Genomic DNA, 14,470 nt, shown 5'->3' with positions numbered 1-14,470 from the left:
TAACTATAAAAGACAATTTATTTAACCATATGTATATTTCTAATTGATTGTGTTGACATCAGTCCTGTGCTAAAAACTCTCTTTCTAAAGCAGCTCCCATTAGATTCCAGGAACTGTCATCATCATCTGGTGGAATATCATCATCTGATGGAGGGGTTGATGGTCTGGGCCTTTTTTTGGGTCGATCAGGATCTTTGAATAAAAATTTGAGTTAACAGCTTTCAACATATTAATACGTATTTAAAAAATAGAATGTTAATTTAGTATTAAAATTTTTTTACTAACCTGTATCTGAATCACTTGAATTTTCTTTTTCTTGTAATCTGTAATAACAAAAATTCTAGGCTTCAGCAATTTCAAAAGTGGTAATTCAAATAGAAAACCTATTTATTAAATTATTATATACCTAGTGATTTTATATAAGTACCTAATTGATAATCTATTTTTATTAAATATCTGAAAAATTAAAAAATTAATTAATTAATTAATTATTATTAATTTTTTAATTAATTATTAATTAAAAAACTATTTTCCAGGTTGTTTATACATAAAATCCACATAATATAGTGTAGCAATGTACCTTTCCTGGGAGATATTTGTGTTTTCTAAAGCAAGTAATCTATCTTCAGAGAGATTTTCTTCATCATCATCATCATCTACTGGTGGCTTGGCCTCTTCATCAGATGAACTCTCATCGGATTCATTAAAGATATCTTCGACCTAGAAAGTAAGCAAATTTAGTAACCCATTTTAGCTTTCTTTGTGCACTATTGTAAGGGACAATTCTTTTAAAACTTATACTTAAAAAAGTTAAAGAATTCATCATAAATATACATAACTATACAATAGTTTACTGTTAGTAAAAAAATCTTATCTGTCTTACCTCTCTGTCCATATCAGCAATATCATCACTTGAGAATGACATTAGCGGGTTAATTGTGTCCATGAATCGTCCAGAAGGGGTGCGCTTGCGCATAGCAGGTACAGGAGGGGCAGGGGGAGGACTGCTGCAGTGTGCGGGTGGGCGGCGGGCTAGGCTCTGTTGAGGATAAGGAGACTGTTACCTATGGCTTAGTTGTAACACAACGGGAATTCAGAAGGTCCCGAGTTCGTTTCCCAAATAATTTTATAAGTTAGTTCCATATTACTACTTCTAAAAGTGCTATTTTAGTAATTTAACCAATCACATTAATAAGTATGTATTACTAGTAAATAGGTCTTCCAATATACCTGTCCGCCTCTTTGCAGAGGGTACAATCTTTCGTCTACTCTCTCCCACCTCTCAGCACACGCCCAGAGCCATTCTGGAGTAACAACATGAACTTTCGTCTTAGCTTCACCCATTCTACGACTAGCGTTCACCTTTGCCGTTCCTATAAAAAAAATTGTTTTTATTACATTGGATTTATATTATTAAACAAAATACAAATTATTTTTATAATTACATATATAGGTTTTTTTAAAGTAGTAAATAAATCAAATTCGGACATCCAGGTTAGCCATACACACGTGAAGGCTCACAGTTTTTTTTCAAATCATATAACACAACCATGACGCCATATTAAAACCAAATATACCTGATCTGACAGCAACAAGATGAGTAGTTCTCTCTGTTAAATCCTGAGTGACCTCAGCCCCTAAGCTTCTAGCAACTAAGTATGCTCTAGAAGTTTCCAATTTCTGATGAGTAGGAACTAGACCACTGAAAACGAGGCTGCTCTTTGCTAAAACTTCACTCTTTACTTCTGGTATAATGAACTTTAGATCTGGTATATGATTGTTGCCCATCTTCTCATATACATCATAGAAGTGTCTGTAAACATATTATTTTAAATAGTAAAATCATCAAAACACACACTTTTTTAAAACAAATTTCTAGTTTTTTGTCCTTCAATGTGTTTGTATAGCAGTATCTACGTTTCTAAAAAATATTTATCAGCCAGTTAATTAAGACTCCCTACACTAAACAAACATGTTTTAAATATTTTTCTTATAAAAATACAAATCAAATATTTCTTAAATGAATTTCAGACATTTCCCAGAGAAAGATATGCCAAAGATAAAAGAAACTAGAATATTAATGATATGTTAAGGTATATGCTGACAAAGCATTGAATTCAACTGTAGTTCTCGTATCTGTCTTCCTCAAAAGACTTAAATAAAGGAAGTCTTCAGTAGATCACAATGCTGTATGGATTTTGTGGTGAAGTTACAAACAAACTTGATTATGTAACTTGTATCTTAATCCAATATGATTTTAAAGGTAAAACAATCAATACTCCAAATAAAACCACAATTAAATCTGTTAAAGGAGAAGATGTAATTTATTTTGTGGGTATGGCAATAGCCGCAGCTGGGTTAAAAATGGATGAATTTACATAATTAACTTTTACTTACAAATGAATCCTTTTGAGTATATCCTCCAGATATATTAAATAATCATCAGCGTCTTCTATTTCTATTTGTCCATCAAAAGTTTCCACCCATTTCGGTTCAGGTTCTGTTGATTTTTCAACCTCTAAATTATTCTCATTTGTCTCTTTTGCGCTACTGTTATTTTCTTTACTGTCTATGCCACGGTCACTTTTATCTTTTGGTGTTTCTTGCTTATCAGGTTCTGCTTCTAATGTTGGTAACTGAGTTGGGAGTGAACCATTTTTGCCACTTATCATTTTTGATTTCTCATCATCTGAAATTTAATAAAATAAAAATATATTTCTGATTGTGTCAATAAGCATTTCAATATTTCAAATGCTTCTACATATAATCCTTGTTCTCAAGGACTTGGAATGAATGAGAGGAGCTGGCAGTTGGCACTATGTTTCGATACTTCTTGCAATAATTATTACTATAGAATACCAATATAGTAAATAATACATACTGAGCGGTGGAGGCGCGTTTATGTCGCCTGTGGACTGGAAGAACGAGTAAGGCCTGACTTGGATGAGATTGGCTGCGTGGCGCCACACATCTTCCCGGTCATCAATTATACACACCATGTTGTCACCACACGGGAACAACGCCCTGTATAAAAGTTAATAATTTATTTTTATATAGTAATACAATTAAATGCCAACTATTAGTACTTTATCTTACTCACAACAGACCTAATGAGAGTCTCAAGGATCTGTTTCACAATGTATAAATGAAGTACCAAATAGCTGTGCAACACATAAATTATTTGGAAGATAAAAGTTATGAATAAGAAAATTCGCGTTTCATCAGACTAATCGACTTTACGCGACGAATAGCGTCATCTGACATTCGTGAAACGCACCCATAGTGTTTATCCTACCACTAAGTAATAAATAGCTTATGTAGAACTTATCCGTACATTGTGAAACAGAACCTAAGTGTGGAAAGTGAGTCCAGTCCACCAACCATTATCTATCTTATATCGGGATATGGGACACATTTTGGATGTATTTCCATTCCAGGATTTGTAATCAGCTTTCTAAGCTGAACCTAAGCTGGGTATTAAATACAGAATGGGGCCCTCTGTCATGGTAGGTTTATAAATGATAATTAAAATTTAATTTAAAATTAAGATAATTTACTCAATTATAACACTAAAAAAGTAATAATTCTTGCTTTAGTTTAAATTTCTTACTCTAAGAACAAAAAATACTTACTTTAAATTAGCAGACTTTGTTCTAGCATCAAAGCACTCATCTCTTGATAAAATTCTATGAGAGAAGTATTTCTTTTCTGGATCTAATAATTCGGTCACTGCATGTGCATATTGCCTTGCTCCAAATGTACAAACATGCAACTCATAATTCTTTGAGGCTGATTCGAGAAATTCTTGAGTTTTTGGCCTAAGTCTTGTATGACACCATCTCCCATGGCTACCAGGTCCTCGTAAGTAGAAATGTAGTACACCCTTGAACAGAATATCAACAGATTTTTATATTAATCAATAAAAAGAAGTTGTGAAACAACACTAGTAATAAAGTTTTGATAAACTTTGTTCCATTTCAATATCTGTGTATATACACTTTTTATTTAAATTATTAAAATAACAGTTTATGGAAGAACAAAATATACAAAACAATTTTTTTTTATAAAACTATATTGAATAGGCTAATATAATTATAAAAAAAACACATCTAAAATCTCAAGTTCATTACATAATTTTAGTGAACTTGACACTATATAATTTTGGTATCTAAGAATATGATAAAAATACCTTTAAATTAGGGGATATGTCATCATTTGTAGTGTGAACTAATGTTTGATCAAGGTCCACCAAAAGAACTAATTTCCTATCTTTTAATAACCGATCAGCATCCTCTCTGCCTAACTTTAAAGCCAATTCTTCAGACACCTGAAATTAAAAAGCGAAAAACATCAATATTGGTTTTTGTTATTAGGATTACGTAGTGTTTTCTTTTTATTTCGCCAAGATTATAAAAAAAACACAATTATAAGTAATTACTTTCAGTTCAGGTACAGAATGCACCATAGGGACGCTCGCAACATCCTGCTTCTTTCTTTCGTCCGCCCGTAAATCTGCACCACATTCTGCACACATATCTTTCATAACAGTTGGATGACGACATTCTTCGATATCAGCTAGAGATTTTCTGAAATATGTGTAGTATAATATAATGATTTATTAGATGTTACAAGCTGTCAACGAAAACAAATGCTTTGTTTGTTATGATTCAGATTTGGCGCGCGCGCATGCCGCAGTTATTCAAGAGAGTACTTTTATTGTTAATTAAGTTTTAAATTACAAAAGAAATTTGAATGCTAGTAGTTAATGTATTATTGTTTTTTGCCTTATATAAATATTAAGTTTGTGTTGGTTACCAATCTAGTCAAACATTAAAGTGATAACCTAAAACTTCATTTATCACGAATGTGACGTCATCAAAACGTCACTTACCCGGGCTCGATAATGTCTCCTTCTTTCACCTTGATGGCGATAATAGTACCAGCGCGAACAGCCTTAAATTTCTTTAATCCAGTACTATTGCCTGATGAATCATTGTATAAAAATAATATCTGGCCTTGAGATACAAATGCGCCTTGTTTTACTTTCCACTTTTCTACTTTTATGGGTTTATCACATGGAACAGAAATAGACATAGTTTTGTCCGCCATTTTGAACGGAAATTGCGTATTCGATGAAATTCTAATGCCTCTATTGGTGGATTAAATAACTTTTTGGCGGTTATTTAATAATGTCCTATCACCAGCCAGTATGGGTTTTATTGATTTCATTTTGTCCAATTGAAAATTAGTATACCGGCCGCACATGTCGTTGGAGTTGCCATTTATAAAATATTGCACTAGCCTGCTCCTTACCACAGACTGCAGAGGCTGGAAGGTTTGGTTTGTTAATGTCTGCTGTACTTGTAATGTTTATTGTACTTGTCTATTAACTGTCACCATTTATCAAAATCAAAGTTCAAAAAGCAAAACATTTTCGGTAGGTGTAACGAGATAGTGTTTTTGTTACAAATATTTATTTTAATTTTGTTAAATCTTTTCCATACGAATTTAAATTCCAACATGTTGGATGAAAATATAACTGTAAGTGACAATTCAGATTTAGAAGACATAGCTCCTCCGGAGTTGCGCGGATACTTGAGTAAATGGACGAATTATATACATGGGTGGCAAGATAGATTCATTGTGTTAAAAGATTCAACGCTGTCCTATTACAAGAGTGAGCTGGAGAGTAATTTAGGATGTCGCGGTGCACTTTGTTTAAAAAAAGCTAAAGTCAAGGTAAGACCGTCTTTAAATAGGTGACGATCGACGTCTGATTTGTATTTAATAAGAAAAAATTAATTTGTCCTTGTCCTGTGTGACTTCTGAGTGTTTTTAAAGTATATTGTTATGGTCGAGCGACCGTTTGGACTATTCGTTCAATGCTATTTTTAATTAAAAACACCACATTTTAGTATAAAATTCCTAGTAATTTTCTAGTTAAATTTTCCTTATTTTGATAAAAATCTTGCGTGTTTTTCATTGACCAATAACGTATTTTACAATTTCAGCCACATGAATTTGATGACCGCAGGTTTGATGTGTCTGTAAATGATTGTGTGTGGTACTTAAGGGCATCCAATCCTGAAGAGAAGCAGCAATGGATTGATGTTTTAGAGTCTTTTAAGGTAAGAAATTACCATTTTTGGTTTCTTAGAAACAATAATTATTAAGTTATAAAAGGTATTGCAGCAGAATCAATATTATTACAATTTATGGTTTTTTTGAATTACCGTAGGAGATCTAGCAGGTAGTTTATTGTATGTATTTAAGTATCTTCTTAAATAGATAAAACAAAATATTTATTTTATTTTAAGCATAGAAGACCTGCTGCCTTATTCTTATTATTAATTTAGGCGAATGTAAGTAGGTGCTTCTATATTACCATGCCTCCTGCCGATAGAGGACACATCTTTGTTTTTAATTTATTTTACTATTATTAATTACTCAAGAAGTCATGAGAAACATGGTGTAAAACAAAAAACTTGGCGATTAAAAAGAGTGGCAGAGAGTATTTCCATTCTATGCCCTTGATTTGTGAACTCGCAGTAAATTAGAAGCATTTATTTTGTATTTCTTGTTTTGTCAGTCATAAGTGTACAATGTGTTACCCATATGAATAAATGATTTTGACTTTGCAGCTTAATAAACTGCATATGAGTTTGTGAATTTGGAGAAGTTATCCAGAGCTATCCATGTTTTTAATTCAGTTAAACGGAAGCCATTGTCTTATAAAAGCCACTTTTCAGTTTGCTTTTTTAAGAATATATCTATATTACAATATTAATTGAATCAACATAATATCATTGAAGTGTATTTTATTAGTGGATATAACTTGTTTTTTTTATATTATTACTACAAAAATATTTATTATCTTAATATGGTCGCATGTTTTTGCATTAATGATTTAGTTTCAATATTATCAGATTACATATTTATTGGTTATTGATAACGCAGCAAATTCCAATGTTGATTACAAATCGCGCACACTTTGTTGATTTTTTCATTATAGTAATTTATCTTTAAAAATGGAAACCAAATGTGTTTAAAATCATATTAATAATACTGGAATGATACATTTTGTAGAGATTTGGTTAATATTAACTAAATTATGGTGTTACATTTATTATCTTAAAACTATACAGTTATTCCTTTAATAATTTTGTATATTACATACTTAAATTCTCCAGCTTTATTAAGATATCAAATTTCGAGAAAAATAACAGGTTTAAGACCTGCAATAAGAATTAGAATAACTTGGATAATAATTAGACTAATTTGGGTTATATGGCAGTTCTAAAATTATCGAGATTAATAATTTGGTGTTAAAGTTAATAATATTGAATAAAAATCTTTTGATAGTTGACAAATTCCAAGATACTTAAGAGTTACTTTAAGTGTTAGGTTTAAGTAATTAACTCATTATAAGTGATAATCATTCTGGTTTTTAAATGTCATTAAACTCTATTAATTTGTGTGTCATATATTCAATTTTGTAATACATATAAATATACTAAAAATGTTTAAATAGGTAGTAGTTGTTGTAGCAAACAAGTGATAAAAATAATTTATCATTACTAATGTAGAGTAATGACAACCCAATAGACAAACATTCTTACACATAAGCTTTTATTTGCTTTTAATTTGTATCCACTCAATCATTACACACTTTAATTAAATTTAAACCATTTATTAAAAAAATTGTTTATATTCTATTTGACTAAGTAAATATAGGCTTTTCTATGTATTGACAACTAAGATCAATTAAGATTATACATATTCTAATTATTAATTTTGTCAGTCAGGTTGATATTTGCAAGTACATACATACAATTTCTTAAGTAAAAAAATCCACAGTAAATATTTTATTTGTAACTCGGTTTTTTCTAAAATATTTTTTTTTTAAAGTTGGTTATTTTAATATCATCGCTATTTGATTTTTTTCATTTGATCAATTTATTTTAAAAGAATACAATTATATGGGTGGTAATCTATAGATATAATACAGATGCTGGTCCTCTCACTATGGACTAACTTTGGCTGACCACATACTTTTCGTGATTCATACATTAATGACTAATGTATAAAACAATTAATGATTTAATATAAACAAATTGAAATTAATAGTTGACAACTAAACAAGATTTTTAAATATGTACAAGATAATCTATATATATATCTGTTCATTTGTATGTATTTCATATGTTTCAGGTGGAATCAGGGTACGGGACAAATTCAGACAGCAGCTCTAATGGAGGTGGTCTCAGAAGACATGGATCTATTACCTCTTTACAGTCTACTGGATCTCATGGTTAGGACATAATTTTAATTCAAACTTGTAGTTACAAACAGTACTATTTTTATCAGCAATCAAGCCTGATTAAAGATATTATATGGCGGACCTTGGGCCGGATTTCAATCCATTTTTACTAAAACTGCTTTAGATTAGAAGAGTATTGCTTTTTAAATTATATTTGCCCCACTTGCATGATTTCTATTTTAAAAAATGCATTGTATTTCAGTAAATTATTTACTTAAGAATACACGCTTTTAGTATTGTTTATTTTGTAAGTAAAAAAAGTATTTACTCTTTATGATTTTAACACAGAGTTTTAAATGAATATTTTCTTAATAGGCCGCACATCCCGCCGTCTGGCTGAAAAAATCGCCGAGCTCGAGACATACAACGATCTATTGTCAAAGCAATCAATTCAACTGCAACACTATTTTGACGTTTGCATCGCGAGTTACCCACAGATAAACGATGACATTGCCGAAGCGATTGACGCTGTCAAACTGGCTGACAGTGAGTATCTGTTTTGTAATTAGTATACAAGTGTAAAATATATAGATTTTTTTTAATATCACATTCATTATCTGCTTAGAAAATATAACCATAACATATATCCAAAAACTAGTAGTTTTTCATACTACATGTAGATTCGTTTATAGAACGGTAGTCATGTTGTCCAAGGGGAAAGAGTTGACTTTAACTCTTTTTTTTACAATCTAAGGTAAGCGAATTTATTAAAACTACTGATTTATCCAGTAAATTTTGATGCAGTGTATATTATATGTTTTGTAAGCTTGTTTAAATGCTAGTTAAGATCGCCTATAAACGTCACTTAACACAGACCGTTCGCAAATATTGCCATAACCAAAATATAAACAGCCTTTCTTCGACTATTGCACTACAATAAGTCCATGTCATTTATGATTTACACTAGTACTCGGCTTCCTACGGAGTGATGGCTTCCTCCAAATTCTTCCACTTGTCTCTATTTCTTGCGATTTTTTCCAATACCCCCCCCCCCCCCCCCCAACCCCTTTTATTCCATCGTCCTTCGTCTCGTCTTCGATCGTCTTCCTACTGGGCAATTCCAATTGAGGGTCTTCTTGACCCAATTATTATTATTGTTATTATTAAAGCATTATTAATGAAACCATACAACAATAATTGTTTAGTTTATATTTTAGATAAAAATAGTATAGAGGAATCTCTATACATATGATTTAATACTAATTTCGACTTACAGAGATGCGATTTTTTGAGTGTATTTTTCGATTTGTAGAGTCGATTTTGAATAACAATTCAACTTAAGTTTTGTGGTAAATATTTTTTATGAATGTATTCACAAGACAAAAACAATATATTAGAAGCCTCGAACCCAAACATTCATTTTGGATTTTATTGCTATTATTTTAGGGGAATTCCAAGTAAGACGTCATTATATCCTTCATATATATAGTCTCCTTTTTGAAATTCGAGTTATAGAGTATAAATATGTATTATCAATACTTGGTAGAGAAATAACATTTTGGTCGAGTTACGAAGACTAAATTTTAAATTAGATTTTTTTTTGTGTTCTAGTTTCTGTATGCTCCCTTTTAGGGCAAAAGCCTCTTTCATATTTTTTCATTTCTATCTGTCATCAGCAACATTCATACAGTTTCCCCCCGCTAGTAGCCGTCCTGTACATCTCATTCCAGTAGGTCCAGTCAATTTTGTTATTTATGTTCTTTTATCCGGCGCTCTAGAAATATTCCGTTTAAGTCATAGAGCGTTTACAAGTGCGTTTGTATGTTTACGAACGTCATCAACATTTCTGTTTTACTCCTATCAACTTTAAGATGCTTCTTTCTATTGCATGCTGGCTTGTACCATCTACCATCACAAATGCGGGAAATGTGACCGGACCATTTCCAATTTAACACTTGTATGTGTTACGACGTCATTTCTGTCAGGAACCGTCTTACAAAAACGCAATTCGGTTTGTTGAATGTTTGTAAATATGACTTTATTCTCAGGTATAGATCAAAAGAAAAACCTAAATGAGGTGAGAGCGACAAGCACATCGTTCCGGGCGACTTGTAGCGCGACTATCGCCACGGTGCAACACTGTGTCGACTTGTTGAAGCGACGCGAGAAACAGGCTCGATCCGCTGAAGAGTTATACATGTAAGTTCTTTTTGAGTGCAGTGTTGTTCTAGTGGCTTCAACGTGCGTCTTTTATCCCTGAGGTCGTAAGTTCGTTCTTTCTATGTGCTCATTTAACACTCGCTCGATTGGTGAAGGAAAACATCGTGAGGAAACCGGCTTGTCTAAAAAAGTCGTCGGCGTGCGTCAGGCACAGAAGATAGATTAACAAATCATCATGAAACAGATACATAAATATGAAGCCCAGACCTATAAAGGTTGTAGCGCCATTGAATTTTGAAGTGAAACTTCTTTAGAATCGTTGTGATTTCAAACCGAATGCAACGAAAAAACGACAGGTAAGAGACACAAATACAAAAATGTGTAGGATGAAGCCAGGGGAAAGAATGAGACAGAAATATACATACAATTTGTATATTATCGGTCTCTCCTCTTTGTGCCATACTTCGTAGCGTCCCCACTCCCGTCTTCTAAGCATAGTCGCCTGTAATTTGTGAGCCAGAGCGAGAGAGCAGATGTCAGTGTGTATGTATATTGCACACTGTTTAATACGTGCTTGTATTTGAGCATTTAACGTGTGTAGTGCATGTGAAAACTACGTGAGCTTACTGTACACTGTATGCGGCTGCGTATTACAGCGTTTTAGTAAGATAGCGTGGTGTGTTATTATTTAACTGTTTGTGAGTATTTTTTTCTAATAGGCAATGATCAGGCTTCTGTACTAATAGACAATTAAAGAAACACATAAAAAAAACCTTAGATTCCTTGACTATTGAAAGCGATTGGAAGTGAAACTTATTTATCGGCGTTGGAAAAAAATTACCGTCACATTTATCGGTTACGCGTCACATTTATCGGTTACGCGTCACATTTTTCTTGTCCCTACCACGGTTGATTCGAAGAGATTCGAAGCCATTAATAACAAAAATATATAATAACGATAAAAATGATATTAATAATTCTATTACAATTAATCATAATTCTGTAATAATCTTAGTAGTAATGAGGTAAAATGAAATAATTGCATTATTTGTATTCATGTCTATGATAATGAAAGCCTTTTGTTAAACTTTATCTAATTTAACTTTATGTAACAAATTTCTGTAAAGTTGCATATAGTAGATCATTTTTCGAAAAATAAGGTCATAAAGACGTTTCACTTCTTACGTGTGTACACTAGTACACGCACACATTCTTTTTTTTTTATATATGCTCTACATAATAATTTGATTTATTTAACAGGGCATTGAAGAATCAGTTGAATGAAGCTCGCTTGGCGTCAAAACCCGGGCCTGATTACGAGGTAAGATCCATTACTAAACCAAGCAAACGCTGTATGAAACATTTGTTTAGAATTATTATCATAATACTTACCAATGTTTTATTATTGTTTGAAAGTACAGTAATTCTATAACGCTGTAGTGGAGTATTCTGATTATATCGTGAACAATTCAAAAACTAGGAACTCTAATTTAATTAAGTTTTATAACACAATTGAGACAGGTGCAAAGGTACGCAAAACTAATTATGGATTTGACAAATCTCCACGTTATACCAAAACGTGTTATATATTTAAAAATAACGTCAAAGTTTGTCGATAATCGATACAGTGGATTTCATTAGAGGTCTTGGATGTTTTAATACTCTGAAATACTTAAGAACACATAATTTAACATTACGATCTAGCCTTACTTAAGACTCGTTGATGTTGTCCTTTACAATCTTCTCACTAGGCCCGTGGTGTCAATAGAATAATCTGGATATTCACGTGTTGGTGGAGCCTTTGTTCGTGGGCTCCAGCAATATTTTTGATTATTTTTACCTTCTATATAAATGATACTTTTGTAGAAAATTATTCCCCGGATCTACCAAGACATATTCTTATTTTTAGCAGCACAAATGGTCAGCAAATGTCATTAATATTTTGTATTGGCTAGTAGCTACGTACCTACTGTGTAACGACTGTGTTTCTACTAAGAATATGTGTCTGTACCTCTATAATTATTTATTTCGTAGTCGTTCAGCTAATATATTAAACTAAAAACAATTTAAGATATTGTTAGTAATTAAAGATACAGTATTGTCTTTTATTAACATAACTTTTACATATTAAAAAAAACACTTTTTAACAGATTGAAGCTATGTATAGATATAAACTTGTAATTTTACATAATTTAAAAAAATTTCCCGACGTTTCATTAAAACGTTTCGTTTTTATATGAGTTTACATAGCTTCAATCCGTAAAAAAAGTGTTTTCTATAAATTAAAGATATAGCCAAAGATGGAGCATAGCATAATTAATATACAAAAAGGTTCAAGCAGAAGGAGAGGAAAAAAAATCAATAAAAAGTATTAAACAAAACAAAAAAAAAATTAACTAACGTTTTCCGGATATAGCAAAATTTTGTTTGATTTTTTTAAAATAACGAGGCGAAGGGCTCATATGTGTTACCGCCAATCGGGCTCGCAAGTGTGTTGTCGACCTGATAAGATTTGGTACGCTCTTCAAAAATTAGAAATGTATTTTTCGTATATTTACTTGATAGGCCGAGAACTGGAATGCGCCCATTAAAGAACCGATATAAACAATATTTGGCGTAAGATACCACGTGTCTAACGATGTTAAACTGTAACGCGTTGTGTTGCGGGCAGATTATATTTTAAGGCTTATTAAGATCCGACTAGTTTACTTGCCTTTTTGCAAACATATGGTACAAAAATTATAATCTAATGTTTACATATTCCGCCACACATAATTGCATGCAAATTTGACTTAATAGGTTGAATTTTACATATAAGTTACAATTACATTATGATTTATATCATTATAGTCAATTCTTATATTATTTGATTACTACATTATTAAAATAATATATATTGTTACCAGCTAGGGGATCGGATAGAAAATGCCGTAGATTTATTCAAGGGTTTATTTCTTGGTAATCAATGAGGAATTTATGGGCACAAATTAATTGTAGAGATGCACTAATTACTCACACAAAAACAATCACTTATTACTTCACTTATGCACACTTCACACAGTACTTTATCCCTTGTAATCACTTTATCGCTTCGGCGTTTCTCTCTTGTTATCGCATTCAAAACTAAAGGTGACTAGTCGCGTTTCGGCTCGCTTATATATCCCTGGGAATAATTCTGAACAATATTCGAGAACTCTCTAGGCGGGCTTGCTACTGAGTAGCGATTGTACAATTCTAGAACGTCCGCACTCTTTGTCTCTTTCGCACGTTGCTCCGTCCTTGTTACGACAAGGACGCCGTACGCGGCGTTCTAGAGTGCTCAGTCTAGTTTCGAGAAAGTTCTGATCTTCTCGCTCTCTCTCTCTCGTATGATTACGTCCTTGTCTCACACCTAGAAAGTTTGGTCTAGAATATTCCTTCATCAAAGGCCTATTATACCTAGGCCTGAAAACGGGTCTCCTGAAAACTGCACCTCTCTACTACACATGTTCTGAAATCGACTGAAAAAAGGTTTCAGCTTCCTGAAAACTAGGGTAACATTATGGAAATGACAATTTTCTAATATGTGATTGACACTCTCCTGAAACGGTCAGAAATCATATTACAGCCTGCTGAAAAGTTCTCTAACTAGTGGAAAAATCTAGAAACATTGCAGTCGACCCGTATTCGTAACAATATTATTACGTTATCAAATTAATATTCACTATAATGTGTCATGTTTTATAATGCTTTAACTAATCATTGTTGAAGGTATGTTCATTCTAAATTAGCTTAAAGGATTTGTGTACAGTTCCTAAAGTTCATAAAAGTATAGTATATATTCCGTTGTTATTACCTGATGATATTTCAGGAAAGGAAAAACACGCTTTGTGATAGACACGTGTTGCAATAGTTTAAAAAAATAATATATTTTGCTAATTGGCGTATGTGATGAAATTTTTATATGTGTAGTTTATAAAACGGTTTAAATGTTGTTGTTTAATGTTCCTCACATCAACACTAACTATGCAAAAAACTCAGTTTTGTATCGCGCAGCCCGGACATACAACG

The 14,470-nt window shown here is 32.1% G+C and overlaps 2 protein-coding genes across 2 annotated transcripts in view; one reads left to right on the top strand and one right to left on the bottom strand.

The window, feature by feature from the left end:
- Window positions 1-4: 4 nt before the first annotated feature.
- On the bottom strand, window positions 5-5,137 carry LOC123716544 (RNA polymerase II subunit A C-terminal domain phosphatase). The gene is made up of 12 exons (XM_045672341.1): window positions 4,892-5,137; window positions 4,439-4,586; window positions 4,190-4,327; window positions 3,633-3,883; window positions 2,882-3,024; window positions 2,398-2,689; window positions 1,578-1,813; window positions 1,231-1,373; window positions 884-1,039; window positions 581-720; window positions 286-323; window positions 5-192 (listed from the first exon to the last, which is right to left on the bottom strand). The coding sequence occupies exons 1-12, from the start codon at window positions 5,107-5,109 to the stop codon at window positions 59-61; spliced, it is 2,037 nt and encodes a 678-aa protein (XP_045528297.1). The 5' UTR covers window positions 5,110-5,137; the 3' UTR covers window positions 5-58.
- Window positions 5,138-5,413: 276 nt separating this feature from the next.
- Window positions 5,414-14,470, top strand: part of LOC123716561 (ceramide transfer protein) — a 42,192-nt gene continuing 33,135 nt past the window's right edge. Inside the window, exons 1-6 of the mRNA XM_045672361.1 lie at window positions 5,414-5,739; window positions 6,012-6,128; window positions 8,212-8,311; window positions 8,636-8,806; window positions 10,309-10,459; window positions 11,681-11,741. Coding sequence (XP_045528317.1) covers window positions 5,521-5,739; window positions 6,012-6,128; window positions 8,212-8,311; window positions 8,636-8,806; window positions 10,309-10,459; window positions 11,681-11,741 — 819 coding nt within the window. The 5' untranslated portion in view covers window positions 5,414-5,520. The remainder of the gene's footprint in view (window positions 5,740-6,011; window positions 6,129-8,211; window positions 8,312-8,635; window positions 8,807-10,308; window positions 10,460-11,680; window positions 11,742-14,470) is intronic.

This window comes from Pieris brassicae, chromosome 11 (assembly GCF_905147105.1).
Source record: "Pieris brassicae chromosome 11, ilPieBrab1.1, whole genome shotgun sequence".
Taxonomy (NCBI): Eukaryota; Metazoa; Arthropoda; class Insecta; order Lepidoptera; family Pieridae; genus Pieris; species Pieris brassicae.
The sequence above is the reverse complement of the archived record's forward strand: the minus strand, read 5'-3'. Positions and strand labels throughout refer to the sequence as shown.

What these genes read in the sequence shown, in the direction of transcription:
- LOC123716544 (XM_045672341.1), bottom strand. Translation starts at nt 5,109, where the DNA reads ATGGCGGACAAAACTATGTCTATTTCTGTTCCATGTGATAAACCCATA. An exon ending in ACAAAGTCTGCTAATTTAAA is followed by an intron (nt 3,025 to 3,632) that starts GTAAGTATTTTT and finishes ACTTTTATACAG; the next exon opens with GGCGTTGTTCCCGTGTGGTG. An exon ending in AAACGCGCCTCCACCGCTCA is followed by an intron (nt 2,690 to 2,881) that starts GTATGTATTATT and finishes ATTAAATTTCAG; the next exon opens with ATGATGAGAAATCAAAAATG.